Here is a 22,253-nt window from a genome sequence, read left to right as displayed (position 1 = left end):
CATATATAATACAGACAGACACATTATCACACACACCCTTTGAGGTTTGTCGGCTTATTAGCCTCTGGCCACGTGTGCTTAACTCTGCCCAGTGTTTCCCCATTGCAATAAAAATGTGAAGCAATAGTGATTCAGATGATCAGAAAATGCCGTCTGCCTGCTGCTGCTACATTACACAATTCCCCAACTTCCAAAAGATAACAGCAATTGTGCCAACTCCTTTGCAAATAAACATGCACAGGCAGCGATGAGATGCTGTGAACGGAGATGTGATTAATTCTTCAGAGCTGTAATAATGGGAGGAAAGTGTAGTCATTTGTTATGGTGTCATGTAGTTGTAGAGTTTATCACTAATAACACATTAATTATTATTATTGATATAATGGCAACATGTCCTAATGTATTCATAAACAATGTCGGTATTCATAAATAGAATGATCAGGATGCAGGAAGTAGCTGCTTCCTCTTCTGTTTTTTTTTCCATCTTTCTCTCACAGCGTATGACTTTTTTTTGTCTGCCACGGGACAGCTGGTTATTTCTGTCTGCGTTACAGTTTTTTTCCTTCTTCATGTGTCGCCGCGATAATGTGAAGTGGTATCTTCGTCCACGAGCAAACCTTAAAAAGCATCTCCCACAGGAGTGACCCAAATACCGCCTGATTCCGTTTCACACCCAGAGATGACTAATGGCACATTATTTCACATGAGAACACTGCATGGTTTGCCTGTGTGTGTGCGTGTGTGTGTGTTGCTCCATCATATACACTCTAAACCAATTATCCAACAGCAGAATATTTCTGCAGGTCTCTGATATCACAGGAAACAAAAAAGACATGTTCTCTTTTTATCTGGACTTGTATGTAAGTACATTATTGACGTCATCTGGGTACATTTCTTGTCTGTGCTATTAAACAACACACACGTTCAAGGATTGAACGCATTCAACAGGTGACAGCTGAACAAGCGCACAGGTACGGACTTGTCCTTTAATTACACGGTGAGGACTGACACGATGTTGGGACCTCAAAGTGAAGAAAGAAGTGGGACGTCACTGTCTTGGACTGGAGAGTGGGTTATCAAGGGACCTATCGGCCACTCCCACGGTTCACCTGTAACACCTGGCTGGTGAAGACCATGCAAGCTGTCAGGACGCGTTCAGGGCGCATTTCCCCTCGGATCTAAAACACTTCATGAAATGCAAAGCGTGGCTCATTCAGGACCGATAAATGAAAACGACAATAAATAAAATCATGTTACACAGTTGTCTAACGTTATTCTGAAATGCGTCTAAAAATAACATTTAGATGAGACTGAGTGAAACAGAAACGGCATGGAGAAAAGAGAAACCTCTCGCTCTCTCCTCTCCAGTTTGCTCCCTCTTACTCCCTCCTTCCGTTCCTCATCATCCTCTTCCTCCCCCCCCATTCCGCACAGTGGCAGCGATAGTGTGGCATCGTCCCGGGAAGCCTGACTTGGAAACAAGCTTGCAGTGGCTGCCTGTGCCGTCTCTCCTCCCTCAGATCCCCTCGGGTCCAACATAGCCGGTAGGCGCACGGCTGCAGAACCTGGGCGCGCAGCGTCGGCGTAACACACACACTGCTATTTTCTGAGATCACTTAAATAATTTATTCTGAAAATGTCACACCTAATTCTTTCATTTTGTGTTTTCTCTATCTGTAGATGAACCACAACAACAACAACAACAACCAGCGTATAGTTCATAGGAGGTCAGCGCTCGTCCTGGACAGAGCGCGAGAAGATAGCGCGTCCTTGGGCGCACATTAAATAAGCTCCTCTCCAACCCTGTTTGCGTCGGCCTCTGGGATTGGGGAGAGTCGGGATCTCTGCCCTGTGACGAGGCGCTCCTTCGCCGTGCAGCTGCGCGCGGAGAGCAACCGCACGCACACTCAACAGACGCACCGAAAGGACAAGGGGAGATAAAGGAAGGAGATATTTTACGCACAACAGCACGCAGCGGCTGTGTTTAACGCGCGGGCGCTCACTCCGCGTTTAGGACTCAAACACAGTCGGATTTGCACTTGACTAACTCCACAATACAGCAGCCGGCTGGGATGGATTTCTTCATCGTAGCGGTTCTGACAGCGTCGTCGCTGATGGCACCAGCCTGCGGGGACAAAGGTGCCAGCAAAGCCCGGAGTTGTTCGGATATCAGACAGTTTTATAACGGGAAAGGATTCTCTCTGGATGGTGTCCCCCAGTTTGAGATATCAGGTAAAAAAAAAAAAAGAAATCCTCTAAAATAATTTGGCAAAAGTGTATTATCTCTGACAGCCAGAACACACACGGACGAATACTTTATTGCATTAATTGTGTTGGTTATGTCATAAAGTTGCTGTAAACTTAATGGCAGTGAGAACCAAAACCTCTCTGCGGGTACCCCTGAGTAATGTTGGTCTATTTTGGGGGCAAAGTTGCACCTGCAATAGCACAAATTATTCTGTCAATAGTGGGTGTTGGTGTGATTTAAAGAAAGGGGTGAACATGCCTGAATCCCGAGGACACTGAGACTTAAATATTTATTGTTAACAATCTCAATTCATCACTTTTTGATGTAAGCAGAGGAGCCCTGCCTCTCTGCTGTCTGCCTTTCAAGATGAGACACTGCTATATGTAAAGGCATGCCACAGGCTGTTTGATCCTCAAAAAATACGAGAGTCCCTGAAAATTTGTTTGTAATTTGAGATACCGGATCAGCTTCCAGTTTCCACGTCGCTCTCAACTTAGCTGCTACTGTTTCTCCCCCCCCCCCCCCCCCCCCCTGATCTTTCATCTTCTTGGAAGTACCCCGGCTGTGTCCGCGGAATTCTTCGTTATGAATGACCGGCCACAGTTAATTTGACCATGTGCCGTAATCACGCCGTTGCTCACCATGGTTTTCTGAAGTCAGACAGTCGCAAGCCCGCTAAGCAGTTTGGATGAATACATTACATGTGTGCTCGCCTTGGAATTTGGTGCGAAACATATGGAACACAGACACTCACACAAACCCGTAGACAGTTTGCTGCAATGTCAGGGTCTATGGTTCCAGTATTTTACATGCAAGGACAAGACAGGAGGCGGTGAATGTGTATTTATACTCCTAACTACTTTCCTGGTCACATACTTTAGGGAAGTAAAGTATTTTAAACCTGGATATCAAAAAATATATTCTGACAGAAAGAAAATAATAATCAAGAAACACATGTCTAATATTTGAAGTACTTTATGTCCTTTCATTCTCAAGAAATGAGTGACATTGTCTGAAACGCTACAAATTCCCATCAGCTGCCGTCTGTAAGATGTCTAGTTAATTTCCCATAAAGTTCCTTATACGTGTGTACAGATCCCTGTGAAGACTGAGATGTCTGTGCATTGGGACACGCTGTATGGGTGCTAAGACGTGTGGGCGACTTCCTGACGTTTTCATCTAAAGGTCACACACCCAGGGAACGATCCTAAAGTAGAAACCGTTCTATTTTCTGATGCCGTACGGGCTCGCGAAACAGCAAAAGTAGCAGGAGGAACGCTGTGTCTGGACAGACAAAGATTACAATGTGCTATGGATTTTGCTTCACGTGGTTTTAGCTCAGACTTCAAACTCTCTTGACCTGCTTTTAAGCAGCACAAATGGAGCAGCGCATCCGTGAGGAAAGGATAACTAAGGCAAAAGGAACACAGTCGATCTTTCCCAGTGGCAGCGCTGATAGGAGAGATTATAACATTTGAAGGTGGAGCAGCGATGTGATGAACCTGTTAGCTCATGTCATTACACCGTATATCATACTATGAAGTATATTTTGCTTCCAATTTAATTGATTGGCCAAACTAAATAAATCATTTTGATAGGAATAACGCCAGCCCCCGGCGCCTTAAAAGTCCCTTTTTCTTCCAAATGTCTGCAATCCATAATGCCTTAAAGACTGAGTCAGTCTTGTCATGACATCGACCATTCCTCTTGTTTCAATCAATGATGGTGGATCTTACTTAAATCTGGGGTCAATGCATTCTCTTAAATAGAGAAAATAAGGGCGAGAGACAGTGCAGCGGCAGCCGGGAAGAGATGGATAGAGAACCGTGAAGGGGAAAGGAGAGAGAGAGAGAGATGGAAGGAAATATTTGGCTTTGACGATATTTCTCTCCATGTCCCTACGTCTCCTGTCTCTCAGTCATAAATAACTGCTCATTCGCTCCAGTCTGGCATATTAAACACCTCGGTAGAATAGGAACGCTTGAATTTATGTCTTTAAATTACGATGCGCCAGAATGTTGTGGATGATCGCTGACATTTTGCGGAAGAATATTCCCTGCTAAGATGCTTGGACTCTGATCAACCTGATGCATTAGCTGAGCCGGAGTCAAGGTCACAAGATTATTTCATTTTACAACAAGAGACAGCTGCATCCAAACGTCAAAAGTGACACCCAGTTGCAGCACTTTTAACATGTTCTCTTATACTCTGCTGGGCAAACAATGAAATGCATTTATTATGTACTTCTTATGCAAAAACAACAACAAAACAGTCTTGACAAGGATTAGGAGCTACATGCATCAAAGTTAAGGAATCGTAATTTCATGTTTGCCCACCGCCCACATCACATTCCCAGCATATTGATCATGCTCAAGTCACCGGTGAAGAACAGCACCTAAATGTTTCTCACACATCGGTGCTCATCCTGAAACAACTGGGATGGTTCCCTGATCTTAACTAAGCCCAAGAGGAAAAAGCCACGTAGAAGAAAGCTCCTGGGTTCGGCGGGACATGTAGTGTTTTTGCGACCATGGCAACAGTATCAGCAGGGCAGAAAAGAAAAGCAACGGCTCACAAGTAATCAAGTGATTGATGCTCATTTAGAAACTGTGTAATCAGTTTTGGAAAGTGCTTTTTTTTTTAGTTGGTGTGACCAAAAATGGATGATTGATTTTTTTTATGAGGCTCATCTGCCCCCTCCCTGTCCCGCCCCATCATTACAGTCCTGACGACTTATCTTTGTGTCCTCTCTCTCTCTCTCTCAAAGCAAAAGGCACCCCGTGCTCTTTGAAAGCAGCTGGCATCCAATGAGTATTAGATGATTAGCTAGAAGACAAGCTGCATGACACATGCAGAGAGGCGACGAGCGTTTTTCTACAGTTTCCCAGACTGCATTTGTGCTGTTGTTGATTGCTGGTTGATACGGGTAGACTGCGAGTCCCCTCGGGGCTCTGCAGTGTCATCGCTAACCACCATTTGGCTAATGATACAGTGGGGTTGCTGCTCACCAGGCCTGCTATAGGAAATATTTCACAAAGACCGGCTTGCGGCTGGAAAAAAAAAAAAGAAGAAGAAAAAAGAAGGGCTGATCGTCATGGTGGATGACATCGAAACGTTTGGGGAAGTTTTTTTAATTTGTAATTTCTAAGTTTAACAGTTGTTGCTATGTAACAAAACAAAAAACACAGAAAATCTCATTTATAAATTATTTCATCTCTTTGACGGAGGGATAATAAAGTAACGGGATTGTCTGGAATAAAGGCAGGCTTTGTTCCATGCTGTATGTCTCTGAACCTCTGTATACTTATACATTTGTGACGACCTTGCACTTCTTCTCCACTCCCCTGCAAGGCTGCTTGACCTCATTAAAGCACTCTTATTAAAATATTTAAAGAAATATGTTCGGGGTTAATTAAGTAATTTCTTTCTGACCTTCAGTACCAACATTGAACAATTAAAAGTATTTCTTAGATTGATTTAATTTTTTTGCCACTGTGGCCTCAAGACGAACCCACAAAATGCTACAGACGTGTGTGTGTGTACATGGTGTTGACAATCTCAGGAAGTCAGACACCATAATATTTTCATAACATTTCCAATATGGCATGAATCTGAAATGAACAGCATCACACTAATGTACAGGCTGCACCAGCAGCAGGTTGGATGGCAGCTCAGTGAAAAACAAATGCTGCCGGGCCTGTTTAGAACCTTGTAATTAAAGAGTCATTATATCAGCTTCTTTTATTCACACAGAAAATAAAAATTCACCTCCAAAGAACACCTTAAATTGTTGAAAAGATTTTTTTCCCCTGCAGGGGAAAATTAGTAAAAAAAAAGAGAAAACTACACAAGAAATATAGACAAAGTGATAACCTTTTATTACCGCCGCCGGAGAGGTTATGTTTTCACTGCCTCTGGTTTGTCTGTTAGCAAGGCAACTCAAAACATTCTCTACGGATATTTATCAAATTTTCAGGAAAAAGTCAAAATCTTACCAGGAACAGTTGATTAAAAGTTTGGTGGTGATCCAGAAAGAGATCCTGAATTATGGATCACTTTAAAGATTTTCGGTAACATTGCACTCAATGGAGCTTCAAAATGTGTTCCTCAATATCTGGGATGGCTATTGACCGATGTTCATGGAATTTGACACACCCTCTCATCTGTTCGTGGTTGGTGTATAGAGATGCCTAGAACAATTTAGAACCTTTTGATGATGCTCCAAATCACCATGTGGATGGTCCAAATCCAATTTGGGTAGCAATGAGCTGCTTGGCGGTGGTCTGCGCTCTGAGTGATTTTCTAGTTTTCAATTACGATAGCTGTGTGGATGTGTGCGTGTATCTGTGTGTGTCCGCGCGTGTCATCGTAGCCGCTGTGGACGGTTGTCTCATCTCCATCCCATCCCGCTGCTCTTATTCTCCTTATAGCGGATAACTAATTGATCACACGGACTTCCATATTGGCGCCTTGTGAATTGAACTCATTAGCTGAGGAGGAGATAAGAGGTCCAAGGCTTATCTGAAGGTTAATTCCACCCCAGAGCCCCGCGCAACATGTGTCTGTGCAACAGCGCTGCAGTTTAAACTCTGCGACTGCGCTCCCGTCCACGTGTTTCTGCCGGCATTTGGAAGCGCGCACGTTTCACATTGCGCGAGTGCGCGCGCCAGCCAACTGAATATGCTGAAGTCAGTAAGAAGCCCTCTTGAAGCATTAAGCCAAAATGGGCTGCAGAAAGCATGAAACAGACCACAGTGTGTTTGATGTTGTGTGTGTGTGGGGGGGGGGGGGGGGCTGTGAATTGGGCTTGGTTTTGGACTTGGATTTGCTGGCTGTGTGTAGGAAAAACGAGGGGAAGAGTCACGACAAAGAGAGATTAAAATAAAAAAAGCGAAACAGCTCATTTTACACGCTCCAAGCTTCAATTCCTGACGTCATCGACGCTGAAACAATTCTGTCCAGACATGATTAGTGGCTCTGCACGGTGTGGGAACCTCTTCACGGGACCATCACGCAGGACATGGGCTTTCTCTCTCTTTTTTTTTCAAGGGGAGGATGTTTTAAGGTCCGAAATACATTTTGAACTTTTCTTTGTGTGTGTGTGTGTGTGTTATTATGCATGTGCATAATTGCTGTTCTTTTGTGTTTGTCCTTTCATCACTTATGTAAATGCATACGTGTGCCACCCAGAGCTGTTATGGCTCCTATACCCTCCAGCAGCGCAGTTATTTGAAGCAACATGAAAGGTGTTTTAACTCTGTGTGACATCACTTCTGCTCGCCTTTGCTTTCAGACAGATGGTACAGACTCAAACCAGGACACCCACGATACCATGTTCAATGAGGGCACTCAGTATGGAGTTTTAAAAAATGACACGCCCTAACACCAACACACCCATAAGCACAGTTTGCAGCTGCGGACTGGAATATTTGTTCGGAGACGTTCATTCTATTTGGTCCCATGCGTGGGAAATCCTGTGACTGCGATACAAAAATCAGCTGGACCAATAGACTGGAGGCACACAAACGTAGAATTTGGCTAAGATTTGTTTTTATATATATTTTGAAGCCCTGATCTCATTAATTGGGTACCGGTGCATCTTGTAGTTTTTAGCTGTTCTAATGCTGCCATTGTCTTAAAAAGTAGGTATTTTGAAATGCAATTGTTTTGTCTAGGGGTTCAGCTCACAATTACATTCATTGTCAGATCATGTGTTGATATATAGGTCAAAGTAAGATGAAGCCAATTAGAAGAGTCAGTGATTTATCTGTTGACTCAATTTGCTTTGACATTAGCCTCATATTTTCTTTTGGCATTTATCAAGTAAAAACATCAAATCGCTCTTTGTTCCAGCATCTCTTCATTTCCAGGTAAATTTAAGTGCAATGCCATGCACGGGGGAAAGAAGCACACCTCACAATTTTTGCTCCCTGGGCCATATTTTAAAGCGCAGCTTTTGATGCAGCTCACAGAATACACGGACAGCAGAGATCCGGCTTGTTAAAGATTGGGCTAGATGATGAAATCTTTACCCCGCTGTCCAGCTGTTGAATGCCTGACATATGGCCCGCCTCTTGCCGCTCTGAGGCCCGACACACACACACAATACAGATTTAATAAAGATTAGGACACACAGGAGCAACAGTGCATAACCCCACAACTACACACTTCACTCAAAGAGGAAGCCACTTCTGCTTCACTCGGTGGCGACAGCATCCCTTCTTCCATTCATAGGTTGATATTCACAGCGTCATCTCGAATCTGCAGGATAAATCAATGCAGTAGGAGCTGTGCAGAAACTGGACTGCATGTTATCTGTTGGTGTGTGCGAGGCCCAAATCCCAGGTGCTTCCAGACTTGTGAATATCGTCTTTGTCTCCTGGTTCCTGCTCGCTCCCCCTCAGGAGTAAACATGTTTCTCCATGATCTTTTCAAAAGCGGAAGCATGTTTCCACACTGGAGACTCACGACAGTCATGCTTTCCAATCCATCTCCACCGGATCTTCCACTTTGTCAGGCTTTTTTTTTTTTTGTGAATTTGGAGGATTTAGTTTTGAACTGCTCTGAGAAAATTGATCCAAACAATAGCATTATTTTTTGCTTTAATATCTTGCCGTTTGTCATTTCCTGAAGGTTTTATCTCCTTGAGATAAACAGTTTCACACTCGTTTCAATTATACGAATTATCGAGCCTTCTCGTCCTCCCAACGTCGTCTCTGCCTGTGAGGCTCTATTCCGTCTCATCTTCCACATCTGCTGTTGGACAGGAAGTTGTGAAATCATTTATTTTTCATGGGAAGTTTACTGCATGCTCACAGATGCGAGTTTGTGATTTATCTGGCTCTATATTTCAGCGATCTGCCATTACCTGTTTTTTTTATCGTCTGATCTTGGTTGTCTCCTGCTTTGTATAGTTTATGAGGCTGTATGTGAGGACACCCAGGTCTTTCCTGTCTTATGGTGATGCATTTTTCTTACACCTACTTTAGCAGTCTGCCAGCTTCCTCTGCTCTCAGTTTGAATGCAATTATATTCAAATCAGAATGCTGCTTCATTGCTTTCCTTTAGGAACAGGATGCAGTTTCTCCAAGCGTTCTCTGTGATCCTAACCCCCCGGTAAATGTTTGGTACCCTCACCCCAAACAGTCCAAACCAGAATACCCAAATGAGGTCTAACTGTGTACTGGAGCCTTTTTATATATCCATCTCCTTGTTTGTGGTAAAGCACCTTTTCTTTTTTCCAGAATCTGCACTAATGCTCATCTCCTGTTGGATTTTGTGCTTTCTAAGCACATTTTTCTGTAATTAGATGTGTGATTGGGTTTTTTTGTGACATCATTTTGTCAAGCATCAATTATATCTAAGGAAAGTCCCATGATTTGCTTATTTGGCTTTTACCATGTTCAGCCATTTAAATCTGGAGGTAGAAAAGTGAAGATGGAGGAGCGGGAATGACCAGAGGATTACTAAGACCTTATGTGAAGAGGGGGGCGTGCACAAAAAGCTCATAATTACAGTGGGAGGGTATGTAATTACTGTCAATTGTCATCCTCTTTTCTGGTACAGGACTGACTTTTTTATTGCCTAAATATTTTCGTTCTGCTTTTCTGACTTCCCTCTTTCTCTCTGTCTCCGCTCTAGTTAGCATTTCAGTATTCATCCTTTGTAGAAGAGCCCAGTTTTTTTTAGCTACTGTAATGTACCGTACCGTTTTACACATCGTCCTTCTCGCTTCCTTCCTCCCAGCAGGAAATGGTGAGTTAATGAACCTGAAATGACAATGACTAATTTATTTAGTCTGCATGCATTTCTTCTGCTCAGCTGTAGCAGAACAAATTTCAGTCCGTCTCATCCAAGTTGCATTTGTCTTGCTATCTGCTATCCCTCATTGCTTCCACTCTTCTTCTCCACTTCCTCTTCCTCTCCTACAGAGTATTCTCCCATATATATTTTACATCCTCCAAATGAACTCTGTCAACCCAAGTATGGCTGGCCGGCTTTGTGTGTTCCGAGTGTGTGTAGAATGTGTTTGTTGTGTGTAGTATACAAATATTTGATTGTGTCTTTATGCATTGAAATATATCCTGTGTTTAAATATACCTACGTGGGTATCTTTTCTCTCTGTGCGTCTGTGCGCTATATTCAGCAACAGCGATTCGACCAGATATTTAAAGAAACAAACTGTTGCCAGAAATAACACACAATGCACACATATAGAATAACAGTTGATGTCATTCGGTAGCTTGATGCTAAATTCCTCACGTTGACTGACAGCTGGCGAGAAATTGTTCAAATTCTCCACTCGTCTATAGACTTTCCAACCCGCTGGACAAATGTAGCCTGCAGAAACAGTCAGAGGTGCATGATGGCAATGATCCTGAACCACACATGCACAAAGGTGATGCAGTAAGTGCAACCGGTTGCAGCCCAGTGTTTCACCAGTGTCATACTGATTGTTTGTACTGAAAGGATGCTCGGTGCTTACTACTTAGTCTGCATGTTTTTGTGTTTTTTTACTTGATGGATATTTTAACGTAATCAGAAACTCTTCTATGTTTCTATTTCGCATCAGAGTGCTCTGCTTTATACTAAAAAGCTTCTCTGTAAATCTTTTATGCTCCCTCTGTCTTCGTGCTAAGATGAAATGCAGTCAAAGATGATGCGAACGGCTTCCAAAGAAATTTTCACCCACCTTCTATCACCAGTCTTTGGTGTCATGCAGCTTGTTTTATCTTAATTACAACAATTATCTATTTATATACATATCATTTCTCCAAAACAGCACATCACGTCTTTATCCAGCTCTTCATGTCTTCTGCACTTTCAATCAATTTTCATCTCATCCTACTATAGTGTGTGTGTACGCGCTGCTGACATACTCCATTCCTCTAGTAAACTGGTTAAGCATGTCTACAGCTATGGCTAAAGCACTTCCTCAGTCTGTGAACAGGAGCATTAGCATCCCCGTCACACTGCCCCCCCCCCCCCCCCCCACCTGCTCCCTTCACCCTGCTCTCCCAGAAAATCCCCACCTGCCTCAATCCTAGCTTTCGGGAGCCGAGGGCATCACTCAGTCAAATTGAATCACAAATCCTGTTAAAAATTGTGATGCTCAGAATGAAAGACTCGGGCCTGTCCTGTGATGTCTACTGACGGATGGCCTGGGCCTAGAGGACATTGGAACTACTGCGGCTGGGTTACCGAAAGACCTTCTCGAGATTTGTCGTCCTATAACATTTTTTTAAATTGATCGTCAACATTTATTGGGAAAAATTAAAGTTGTTGAATGTATTTTTGGCTGTTAAAAGGAAACGCTCTACTTTCCATGCATTGGTTACGGCCACATCTTTGATGTTTCCCATTAAGCTGTCCGCTCCTTGAATTTCTCCATCCCTTTTCAAGGTCTTTCCAGTGTTTTAGATGCAACTTTAAAGTTGAACCTTTCTTCACTTTCTCCAACCTTATCTTCAGACGCTCTCTCGCTCCCTCCAGCTTTCACCACCTTCTTTCAGCCCCTCTGTGTCCCTTCACATCTCCCTTGGCTTAATTCCCGTGATTAAGCACAGCTGTCGCGCTCAACGCAAAGCCCCTCTTTCTTCACATTGTTCTATAAATTGGCTGGCGGCCCTGTTGCTTTTGGGTGACGTCAATGACTTTTGTTTATGCCTGGGACACTGAGCTAAATCTACTGTCTCATTCGAGTCGGGTCATTCGACCGATTCATAAATGTGTGTTTGTGCAAATATGCAGCAGCGATGTGTGCTTGCATAATTAAAATCAATCATATAATTGCTTCCATAAACAGATCCACGCCCTTAAAGTCCTTAACAACTTTGACTTCAAGCATCCAAGGCCCTGTAAGTTAAACATTTGCTGGTGTCTACACCGAGGATGAGAAGGAGACAGGAGAGCATCGCTTAGCTCTCCAGAGTTGCTTTCTGCAGCAGGGCCATGGCGACCTAAATCACTCGCCTTAGTCTGTGTTTATTTACTGCAAACTGTGCAGGAACAGAACTGATGGGTGACGCAGCCTCTTGAGCGGAAACAGCATGAACACACACACACACATACATACACACACTTTTCCTGTTGGTTTACTCACTCTGGCTGCCATGTGCTTCACTCACTCCAGGCTTGAGGAAGTCATGAAACGTTTCCTTCAGAAAAAAGCATGTTAACTACCACAGTGAACTTAAATGTGTTATTAGCCGTATGTCTTCACTGCTCCACGAGGCGAGAGCCAAAATGGGTTGCAAATAGTATTTTTTCTTCGTATTATTTTCGTTGGCTGGCATACTTTTGATTGTGAAGCATTTTGTTATTTGAGTAAATAGTTCGCCAAGAATCAATCAGTTCAGTTCAGACAACTATCTATCCCAGGGGGTAATTCAGTTCATGCAGTCCACCACACATGCATACACAATCACAATAAATAAAAGAGCCAGTCAATTAAATGAACATTTTACAAATACACCAAATGTCTTCAATTTCAGAGTCTCGTTGTATCCATCTGTTGAGCGAGAGAGATGCAGATTTGTTCAACCACAATGATAACGTCCCATATAGTCTAATGCCCCACCTAGACAATTGTCCCATATGGTCTAGTGCTTAGGAGTCCTGGTTTTCACACAGGTGGCATGGGTTCTACTCCCCATATGGAGACAGGGCTGGCAGTATCTGAGTCTGCAGGGTGGCCTGTTCCCTAACAGTTTGGATTACCAACACGTTGGAGATTGCCAGTCCATCTCCTGAGCACTGCTGAGGTGCCCTTGAGCAAGGCTCCTGATGCCCAACCTGCCATCAGTAGTTGTCATCTATGATCCCAGTAGTAGATTGTGCTTTCTTACCCGCGGGCTGCTTGTGTACCAAAGACTGCAGGGCCGGATTACACGCGTTTTGAACTATATTTGACTTGAGTAACACGTAAAATATCTTCTGTGTTTTCTTCCATGGATGGACTTGAATGAATACTGAATGTATCTCAGACAGCCGTTGTCATGAGGTACATTCACTTTCAATCAGCTTCAGTCCGCCTTCTTCCATTTTTCACAAAGTTACCTTTTCCTAAAAGCACTTTGCTGTCTCTCAAGTTTCTTCTCTCAAGCAGGCATGGGAAGTTAATGTATGTTGAGGTCTACCAGCTTTCCTCATAGCTCAATGACATGACATGAACTCCAAACCTCCCACATTACCCATTTTGCAAAGTGCGCCAAGACCCCTTCTGTCTTGGGAACGCAGCGACTAATGTACCATCACTGCAATAAATACCCTGTTCCCTTTCTATTTTTACCCTATTATTTTATTTCCACCTGTGTCACAGGGCTTTAATATATGGTGAATGTTAATTTCCCGTCTCCGCATTTTGGGGGTCCTCTTGCTTGCCAGTCCCTGTTTGAAACCTGACACTTGGCGGAGGTCTGCGCTCCGAGTGCTTTTCTAGTTACTCGTGGATTACATTTTCTCTTCCAAGTGAATTTCCTGGGATTAGTTGGGAATTCTCGTCTCCTAGTTTGTTCATGAAGTCCTGCATGCAGACCAGTGACACACATTCACGCATTCTCAGACTCAGGACTGTCCCATTAATTGCTACAGTCCATCCTAAGATAAATTATCATTTTAAGTCACTTAAAGGAAATGGGTGAAGGAGATACTTTGTACTTTGTCCTTGAAGAGGTGCCACCGAGGTGTGTCTGTCGTCTTGCCAGAAAGAAATTACCTGCTTTGTTTAGCAAACAGATTCTGTCATTGTTTTGGGTTTTTGTTGAACCTCTAGTCGTGCACGGCAGCAGTATGTGTTGTTACAGACATCAGTCCTGGCAGTTACCTGGCATTTACCCCTGTAGTAATTATTATAGTCTGTCAAGAGAACCTACAGTGCTGTCTGGAGATACTCACCTTAATAAGACTCTGCAAAGTTCATGTTCCTCATGCTATAATACAAAGACCTTTTCTTTCTTTACCCCCTGTTTTTGCCTTTCTGGTATGTCTTATAAACACGTCGTAAACAGCCAAAATAACAACAGACCAGCGCGGTCGTAAAGTTGCATTGTCATAAGCCACATAGGTTGTAAGTCGACGACTACCTGTACAAAAGACATCGTAGAAAGATATACTTTTCTTACTTGTGTTCAAGTTTGTTTGCATCAGTCACGTCCGAAAGGAACTGAAGCTTGTCTTTTTCTTTAATATTTGCTCCACTGTGGGTCCAAACAAGCCTGGCAGGTATTAAAATTTCACATGAAATGTTACAGAAAACTGATTGGTCAATGCCAATACAGCTCAGGAGTTGGAGCAGGCTGCCTGCTAATTGTTCTATTTGGTCCATTCATTGCTCCAAGTCGTTTCTGAAGCATCCGCTGGCAAAATGTTAAATGACAAATTGTCATATAGTTGTGAGTAGAAATGTTGTGGGGAAGACTTTGGACAGAAAGCCTTACAAGAGGCATGTGCTGCAGAGCTCTTCAGGTTTTTCTTTATTCTTATTTTTTTTTTAAAGACCTACAAATGAAAATTGCAGCGTAGCTTAATGTAAATAACCATTCTTTTCTAATCAGGGCACATAGCTTACAGACTTACTCTGTGTGATACCAAAAGATGCTTAAACACACACACACACCCACACCCACACACATACACCACCTGTTGGATAAGTGCACAAAGGTGTGCACAGATGAAAGTCGACAGCTATTTTATGGTGTCTGTTTTTCTCCTTTAATTTTAGGGAGAAAATGCTCATGAAGATCAAATAGGGCATGATCTAACAAGTGTGCTGGCACAGCTCAGTGGTAGCTGAGAGATTTAAAGTTAATTAAACATGCTCTTTTGCTCTTTTACCTCATGACTGTTGCCGGTGCAAGCAAGATCTGGTTGGTGTGATGGTTGTGGGTGGAATGCATGAACTTGACCACACAATGGACAGCTTTGTAGGTAACTGTAATGTCGGGAAAAGGTTACATCACGACAGACAAGTGCTGGCTTTAGTCCATGTAGTCGAGTCCAATAGTCCTTCTCATAGGGTTTCTGACACCTTCACACAGCTGGATGGTGAGGTAAAAGAGTAAGGAGAGGTGGTGATAGAAATCTCTCCTGCCAAAGGAGGTGGTGCAATCTAATGGACTGCTTATACTTTCGGGCTGGTCCAGAAAAATGTGGAGGAGAAGGTGTATTTTAATCAGAAAAGCAGTATGTCAAATGTATTCACACCTTTCAGCTCCATCGAGAGAAAATGAACTGAAGGTGGTTAAAATCTCTTGCAGAGTGCAGATCTTTAGCCAAAAGCCATTGCGTGTATAAGGTAGGCTTATTTTGGATGCTTGGACACCTAAAATAAAAGTGTCCTGACAGCTCATGCTCAGGATTTTTTAAAATACTGTATTATTTATAAAAATAATTTCACTGCATTTAACCTCAAATATATGTAATAGTTAAACAGTATAGGTGTTCAGTTTAAGAGCCTTTCAGAACAAAAGCCACTGTCCTATCTGTCTCCTTCTGGCCAACCTCTCAGCTCTCTCTCTCTCTCTCTCTCTCCCTCCTTCCTCTCTTTCCTTATCTCACTCTGTGAGGATAACCATCTACCCCTTCAGCATTCACCAGACCTTTCTAATGACCCTCCCGAGTGACAGAGGACAATAGAGAAGCTGTCCCACTCTTTCAGCGGCACATTTCACTAGCTTGGGAGAAATGGCCTGTGCTATATTTCCCCCGTCAGCTAAAGGTCCATTTATGCCATCTCTATGTAGATGAATGGGTGTCTAGATGTCCGTATACCTGCTACTGCGAGATCTTCTTTGGTGTGTCCATACACATTTACCATACCCTGGATAAAGTGTAGCCACACTGACAACCATTTCAGGAAGTATCGCTTTACTTTTGACCGTCTCAACTGGCTTGTCCGCTTTTAGAAAAGATCTGTATGCCTCTTGAAGATATCCCTTGATATGACACCAGCAGTTTTACTGGTTCATGCATGCTAATTTCCAAGCAGTGTGAAGCTACATTAAAGGCTAGGCATGCATGTGAATATTCAACGGTCCATTGGAGCTACAGTCTATCCATCATATAACTTGCCTTTGATTTGCACAAAATAATGCGCCACCGTGTTCCACATTGGAGCAGAGCTTGCATAAACGGTCTACATACAGTCTCCCAAATGGCATCATGAAAGTCTTCATGTCTGACAGTGAGAACTGTTTGAAATCTGGAAACAAAGAAATAAAACGATTGAAGAATGTTGGGATAAAATAAATGAGAGCAAGCCAGGAGTTTCGGATTCCATGTTTAGAATACAGCGATGGTGATGGGAAAACATCTGAATCTCTGATGACAGAGGAATTAGTTAACTGTGTATCACAGAGTGAATGAAGGGTGCAGATTAATCAAGCATTTAGGTATTCTCTTTCCAAATTCAAATCTATGAAAAGGCCATTGAATGTGGGATTAGGTGACGGCGTAGTGAGTGAAAGCATTCCTTTACACGTCTTGTGCATTTACCTGTCAGAGCAGCGCAAGTAAGCAGCTCCCACATGGGCCGCACGCCAAGATGAAGAGCTCTAAAGAAGGAAAGGGCTGTCTATGAAAATTAAAAGTCACTCTGTACCTTTGTTCAAGAACACAGTTCTAGATTATAGTACAAAACAGCAACAACAATGTGTCCTCTGATTTTTAGTTTCTAGCTAAATAATTCAGTCGTGCATGTTGCATCCCAAGTTTGACCTTCTACGTTCACCGCTGGTCAATTTCTGGTTAAGAGTAATTTGCTGTGGATCTCAAAGATCTTTGTGTAAAGAATCGGTGGATTGTGCTACACAGAGCACACATTTATATGGTGCACATGATCTGGCACTGCACATCATTACGTTTGTTACGGGAGGGATCTTTGTATGACCAAACCGCCTTTCAGTGTCACGCAAACGCACTAATTTATGACAAATTACTGAAGGATTTGAACTGTTTCCTTTGCAGATGCATGTGTAAAAGTGTTTTTTAATAAAGTCTTATTTTTTTTTGTCACAGGACAAGTAGTTCTGTCTGACCTCATCCAAAGGATCTTCCTCCCAGGAGGAGCAATCAAAGATTATTGCTTGCATTCAGACAATCAAGAGCCGTTAGCACAGCTTCATGAACAGCTTCTGGGTTTCCAAATGAAGGACGTTTACTTTCCATGATCTATATTTATGGAGTTTATTTCATGCATAGGTGTATGGAATATAAAACAACTGAATCCCAATTAATGTCCAATTTAGGCTTTTATGCTATTCACAACTTAATATAAACATCACTTGAGATAATAATTAAAATATTTCACGTTAAATATAAATAAAGATGTCCTACATCTGAAAACCGACCTTTGTGTCCATCACTCATGAACCTCACCTTTCATTTTGAGATGTCTGCCGGCTGAATGCATGAAGACACTCTGAAAGGCAGCAACCTATAATCTACTCAGAAATGAGTGGCAGGCAAATTTTGTACATTTGTCGTACGCTTGTGCATTTTATTTTACCTGCAAGTAAAGCATCAATTATGTGTCATCTCTGAAAAGCAATTTCCCTTTACACAAAGAGAAGAAAGGCTAGCAGCAATAATCTGTTGCAAAGTCTGAGTCACAAAGTTGATCAAAGGTTGTCAAATTCTCTTTGTGGGGGGGGTATGGAATTAGATGTCTCTAATAGTTTTTGTAAATTGCAATTCTCGAGAAAAAGTTGCTGTTTAATAAATTGATTGTTAAGTGCCCAAATTATATGGCAGAAGCTGTTCAGAGCATGGGAGGCACGATGTGTCAGGTCAACTCAAATTGAGTCGAGTGAGTCATTGAACTAGATACATAATATATGATTATGTCTTTCAAAAAAAGGGAAAAAAACCCAGAAAGTAGTCATTTTTGACGGCGCTGTTGCTTTCCAGCTTTCTCTTGGTTGAGGTTTTTATTTCTCTCCTTCCTACCTGCGAGCCCATCTAGTAAACATCTGCTCCCCTGCTGCGCTGCCCATTTAGCCATGTGATTTCCATCTTCGGTTTGTCTGTCTCTCATTCTCTCAGCCCGGCTGTCAGCTGAATCTGATCTGTCGTCCAGACGCCTTGCTGACTAACAGTGATGAAGACATGCCTGAAGTGTTAGCCTGTCCTGACCTGACTTCAAAACAGACAGCTTGGCACGCTCGCCACGCACACACACAACTGTGCCAAAACAGGGCTTTCTTTGTACAGCTTTATTTCTGCCATGTCGCGCCCTTATTCAGATCAGGCTTTTAATATGACTCACTGCTAATGACACTTAGGCCATCGTAATAATGCATCCGATTGTCCGTTAACTGGAACACACACACAGCGGAATACAAAGTGCCGTCTTTTGATCCACTGATTAAAGTGCTGCTGTTGGGGCTTTGTTGATCAATCAGACCTCAGATGGATTATGTATTTGTCTCTTTTTTTTTTAAACGCTCAAGGGCAGTGAATGTGCATAAAAGCAACCCCCTCGCTGCACATCCGATAAGTTAATTAATTTAATTCCAAATTACCAAGGATAGGAAATAAAGAGATGCTGATACTCTTTATTTATATGTACGTCAAATAAAGGACGTTAAATAATATAGGCAATTCTGTTAAAAGTTGATTTTTTAACGGCAGCTATAAATTAAACACGACCCAGATTCCACGGACAGATTTCCAGCCAGAGGTGAAGGAAGGAAAGGAAGGAGAGAGAGGGGGGGGGGATGGGACTGAGAGACATTCCTTAGCTCAATAACTGAGGCAGAGGGTCGACCTGATCTATAATCACCTATAACGTTCAATACCGTCTAACTGTTTTGACTGAGGACTACAAAAGAACGATTTGACAACCTTTATATCCGCTTTGGAGGGAGCATCAGGGTGGGGTGGGGGGGGCTTCCGGCTTGAAGGCTGGTGATTGATGACCTTTTCTGACAGCCTTTGTGCTCTGGCAAAAAAAAAGAAGAGGCAGATTAAATAGAAATGCATTCAGACTTTCCATCATGCGGGCCATTTCTGCTCTATTAAGAATGGATTTCTCTATATTTCTATCAAAAGAATGAGAGCGAGAGAAAAGACTGCGCACATTTCTTTTGTGGCTGGAGGCTCAGTTACAGCATGGAATCGCAGGAGGTTCAAATGTTCTTCATATTATTATTACTGATTTAAAAAACCCCAAAATATTATTATTACAAAGGTTTATTAACACGTAATTGCTGCACTAACAGTGAATCTCTCTTTACACTGTTTATTGGACGCACACCTTAACTTTGAGTTATTGGCACTGCGGTTCTCCCTGAAATGTTTACTGTCAAACTTCAAGAACACACAGCGTGAGAGAGGGAGGGAAGGTGAAAACAAAGAGGTGAGCTTCAGGGGGAAAAGATCTCGGCACGTAAAACAGCTGCGTCTGCAACTCAACCTTCAAAATCGGCGTCGACGGGATAAGTCGATGAATCGTGTGTCGTCCCACAATCGATGGGTAGAACGGACAGTTTACGTTAACAAAACAAACACATTTGATCGTGGGTTCTCTGGCTTCCTCCTACAGTCCAAAATGTGTCTCTTTCTGTGTGCACCTGTGATTAACGGTCACATTGTCCACCGGGATGGGCTCGAGCCTCCACTGAATACAGAGGACGGACGGATGGCTGGATGGATAGTTATCTTTCTAACGTATCTAGCCAATAGCTCCTCAGCACCGGAGGATGCCTTTAGCGACTGCCATCTACTTCTGTCACATTACAGGGAAAACTTCAAAACTCTGCCGATCGCCGCAAGACATTCTGAATGGATAACAGCAGCGCAAGTACAAGAAATAAATATATTAATTGCATGAATTTTGATGTCCATTTGCAGATTGCATGTTTCAGTGTCTGGAGAGATATGCTTGCTTTTCTGATATGTTTCAATATATTATTCAACGGTTGAGTTTTATTCTTTTTATTTGCTGACGTTATGTCAGGGGCTTAATCATTTTTAATAAAATTGTACGAGATCATTGTTTAAGACACTGGCTGTAAACCCTATATTTGGATAAGATACAGAAATGTATTTGAATTTGTGCTCCATCAAAGTCTAATATTCATTATATATATTTTTTCTCCATGTATTCCACCGATGGCAGCCAGATGCCTGCCGGTAGCTTGCAAAGAATCTGCTCCTCCTAAATTTTTCTCTTTAATATTTCTTCAACCCAGCACTCCATCTCTTTTATGTGCTCACCCTCCTGTTTGACCCCGTCATGTCTTTCACTCAGCTGTATCAGCCAAACAGCGTCTGTGTCCACGTCTCTGACTCAGTCCTGGATGAATGTGCACCGGCTTTTGTTGCTCTGACAGGCCCTGACAACAGCAGGCCAGCTTTCATCTGTCTGCCTCTCCACCTCTGAGCGGTGCAGAGCGCCGGGGAACTGGCTGCTCTGTTTGCTCTTTCTCCATCAGGAGACGGCCCAACTGTGAGACACACACAAGCACATGCGATTTCTGCACACGCCATAATGTGTCAAGGATAAAGCAGCCGCACTGAAAGAGTTATTTCGGACATATTTATCCTTTCTAACAAGATACAGTCAAAGGGATATCGGATTTGTGGGACAAGTATAGGAATTAAATAGAGAAAATGAAGACTTTTTTTTAAAGACCTTGTGTTCAATGCCAATGGTGGGAAAATGCTAAATCTCCAAATTCAGCAATCAAACTGCAGCGATTAATATTGAAACTGACAATGTTCATGTTCTTTTTTTGTTATAATTTTCTCAATTCCTCAATGCTGAACGGATTTGTCTTAAAAATACAGATCTGTGCCAGAACATTGTATTTTTCTTCGATACCAGATGTTGTGCTTGACTTGTGTCCCAGATCAATTTAGAAAAGTTAACTTGAATCTTAACAGATCTATGCAAAAACTTTGTTGGTCCAACGCTTTGACTTAAATGCTCACAAACACGATGAAGGAGAAGAACGAAATCCAAACTTTGGAAATGGGAACAGACAAAAATAATAATAAATGCACCGTCGACTTTCACACGGGAGGCGTCGTCTTTCATCCACATCTTATGACGGGATGAGTCTGATGTGTCATCTGTTGACGCCTAATGTCAAAGTCATTGCTCACCCAGCTACACACATTCCTCCACACAAAGAAACGGGGTCAGATCTGTGCTGCCTGTAGCGCCTCCTCTTATTCTGCGATAGCCCCATGATGCAGCGCATCTTAGACCAGATCAGAACCAGATCAACTTTCTTAAGATCAACTTTTCTTTTTGGCTGACTTTTACCAACCCCCATCTCTTGCACTTGTTTTTTTTGCACAAACACACTGTAAGTCAAAACACAGACAAGCTCATGTTAAGACATGTCCTAGGGTGTAGCTAGGATGGCGTGCCTTTACTTCTTCTATGCCATATTGTTGAACATGTTATTCTTGTAGGGTCTGAGTAAATTACGTTCTCCTGTCGGTTCAATTCAATCTACAATAACACAAAAAAGGGTGGCCAGGTGCTGCTGCTCGGGAAGTGACAACAGCACATCAGCGGTTTAGACTGTACCTTCCAAGCAAAAGAGACAGGCAGCTGGCACTCACACACTTTGGCTATTCACTGGCTACTTGGAGTTGTGTGTCTGTGTGCGTGTGTGAGAAAACTAAGAGAGCCAGACAGAGAGGAGCAAACATCTTTTGTTGTGTTGCACTTGTGCATGCATGGCATCCTGTGCTCGTCTTATTGCGGGCAGTGGGAGCAAGTTCTGCAGCAACGAAATGATAAAACCGGCTGTAAAGCATCATGTTTGTTGTAAATCACAGATCACATCAGAGAGCTGGAGCACGACCCGCATCATTCATATACGGCCTGACCCCGCACACGTGTCGCACACGTGCCACAGATCCCCCCCCCCCGCTCCGAGTTTAGCCAGTTACTCTTGATCGCCCACTCAGATCTTCTCTTCTCGCGCATTTGTAATGTTAGAAATTGCCGTCCCTAATCCATTTTAGCTCTAAATAATCACACAATCAG

The 22,253-nt window shown here is 42.7% G+C and overlaps 1 protein-coding gene across 1 annotated transcript in view; it reads left to right on the top strand.

The window, feature by feature from the left end:
• Window positions 1–2,072: 2,072 nt before the first annotated feature.
• Window positions 2,073–22,253, top strand: part of LOC137916237 (glypican-1-like) — a gene marked incomplete at its 3' end in the record, with an annotated part of 36,883 nt that continues 16,702 nt past the window's right edge. The window contains exon 1 of the mRNA XM_068759317.1: window positions 2,073–2,232. Coding sequence (XP_068615418.1) covers window positions 2,073–2,232 — 160 coding nt within the window. The remainder of the gene's footprint in view (window positions 2,233–22,253) is intronic.

This window comes from Brachionichthys hirsutus, unplaced genomic scaffold (assembly GCF_040956055.1).
Source record: "Brachionichthys hirsutus isolate HB-005 unplaced genomic scaffold, CSIRO-AGI_Bhir_v1 contig_279, whole genome shotgun sequence".
Taxonomy (NCBI): Eukaryota; Metazoa; Chordata; class Actinopteri; order Lophiiformes; family Brachionichthyidae; genus Brachionichthys; species Brachionichthys hirsutus.
Note: the sequence above shows the minus strand (reverse complement) of the source record. Positions and strands in the feature narration are given on the sequence as shown.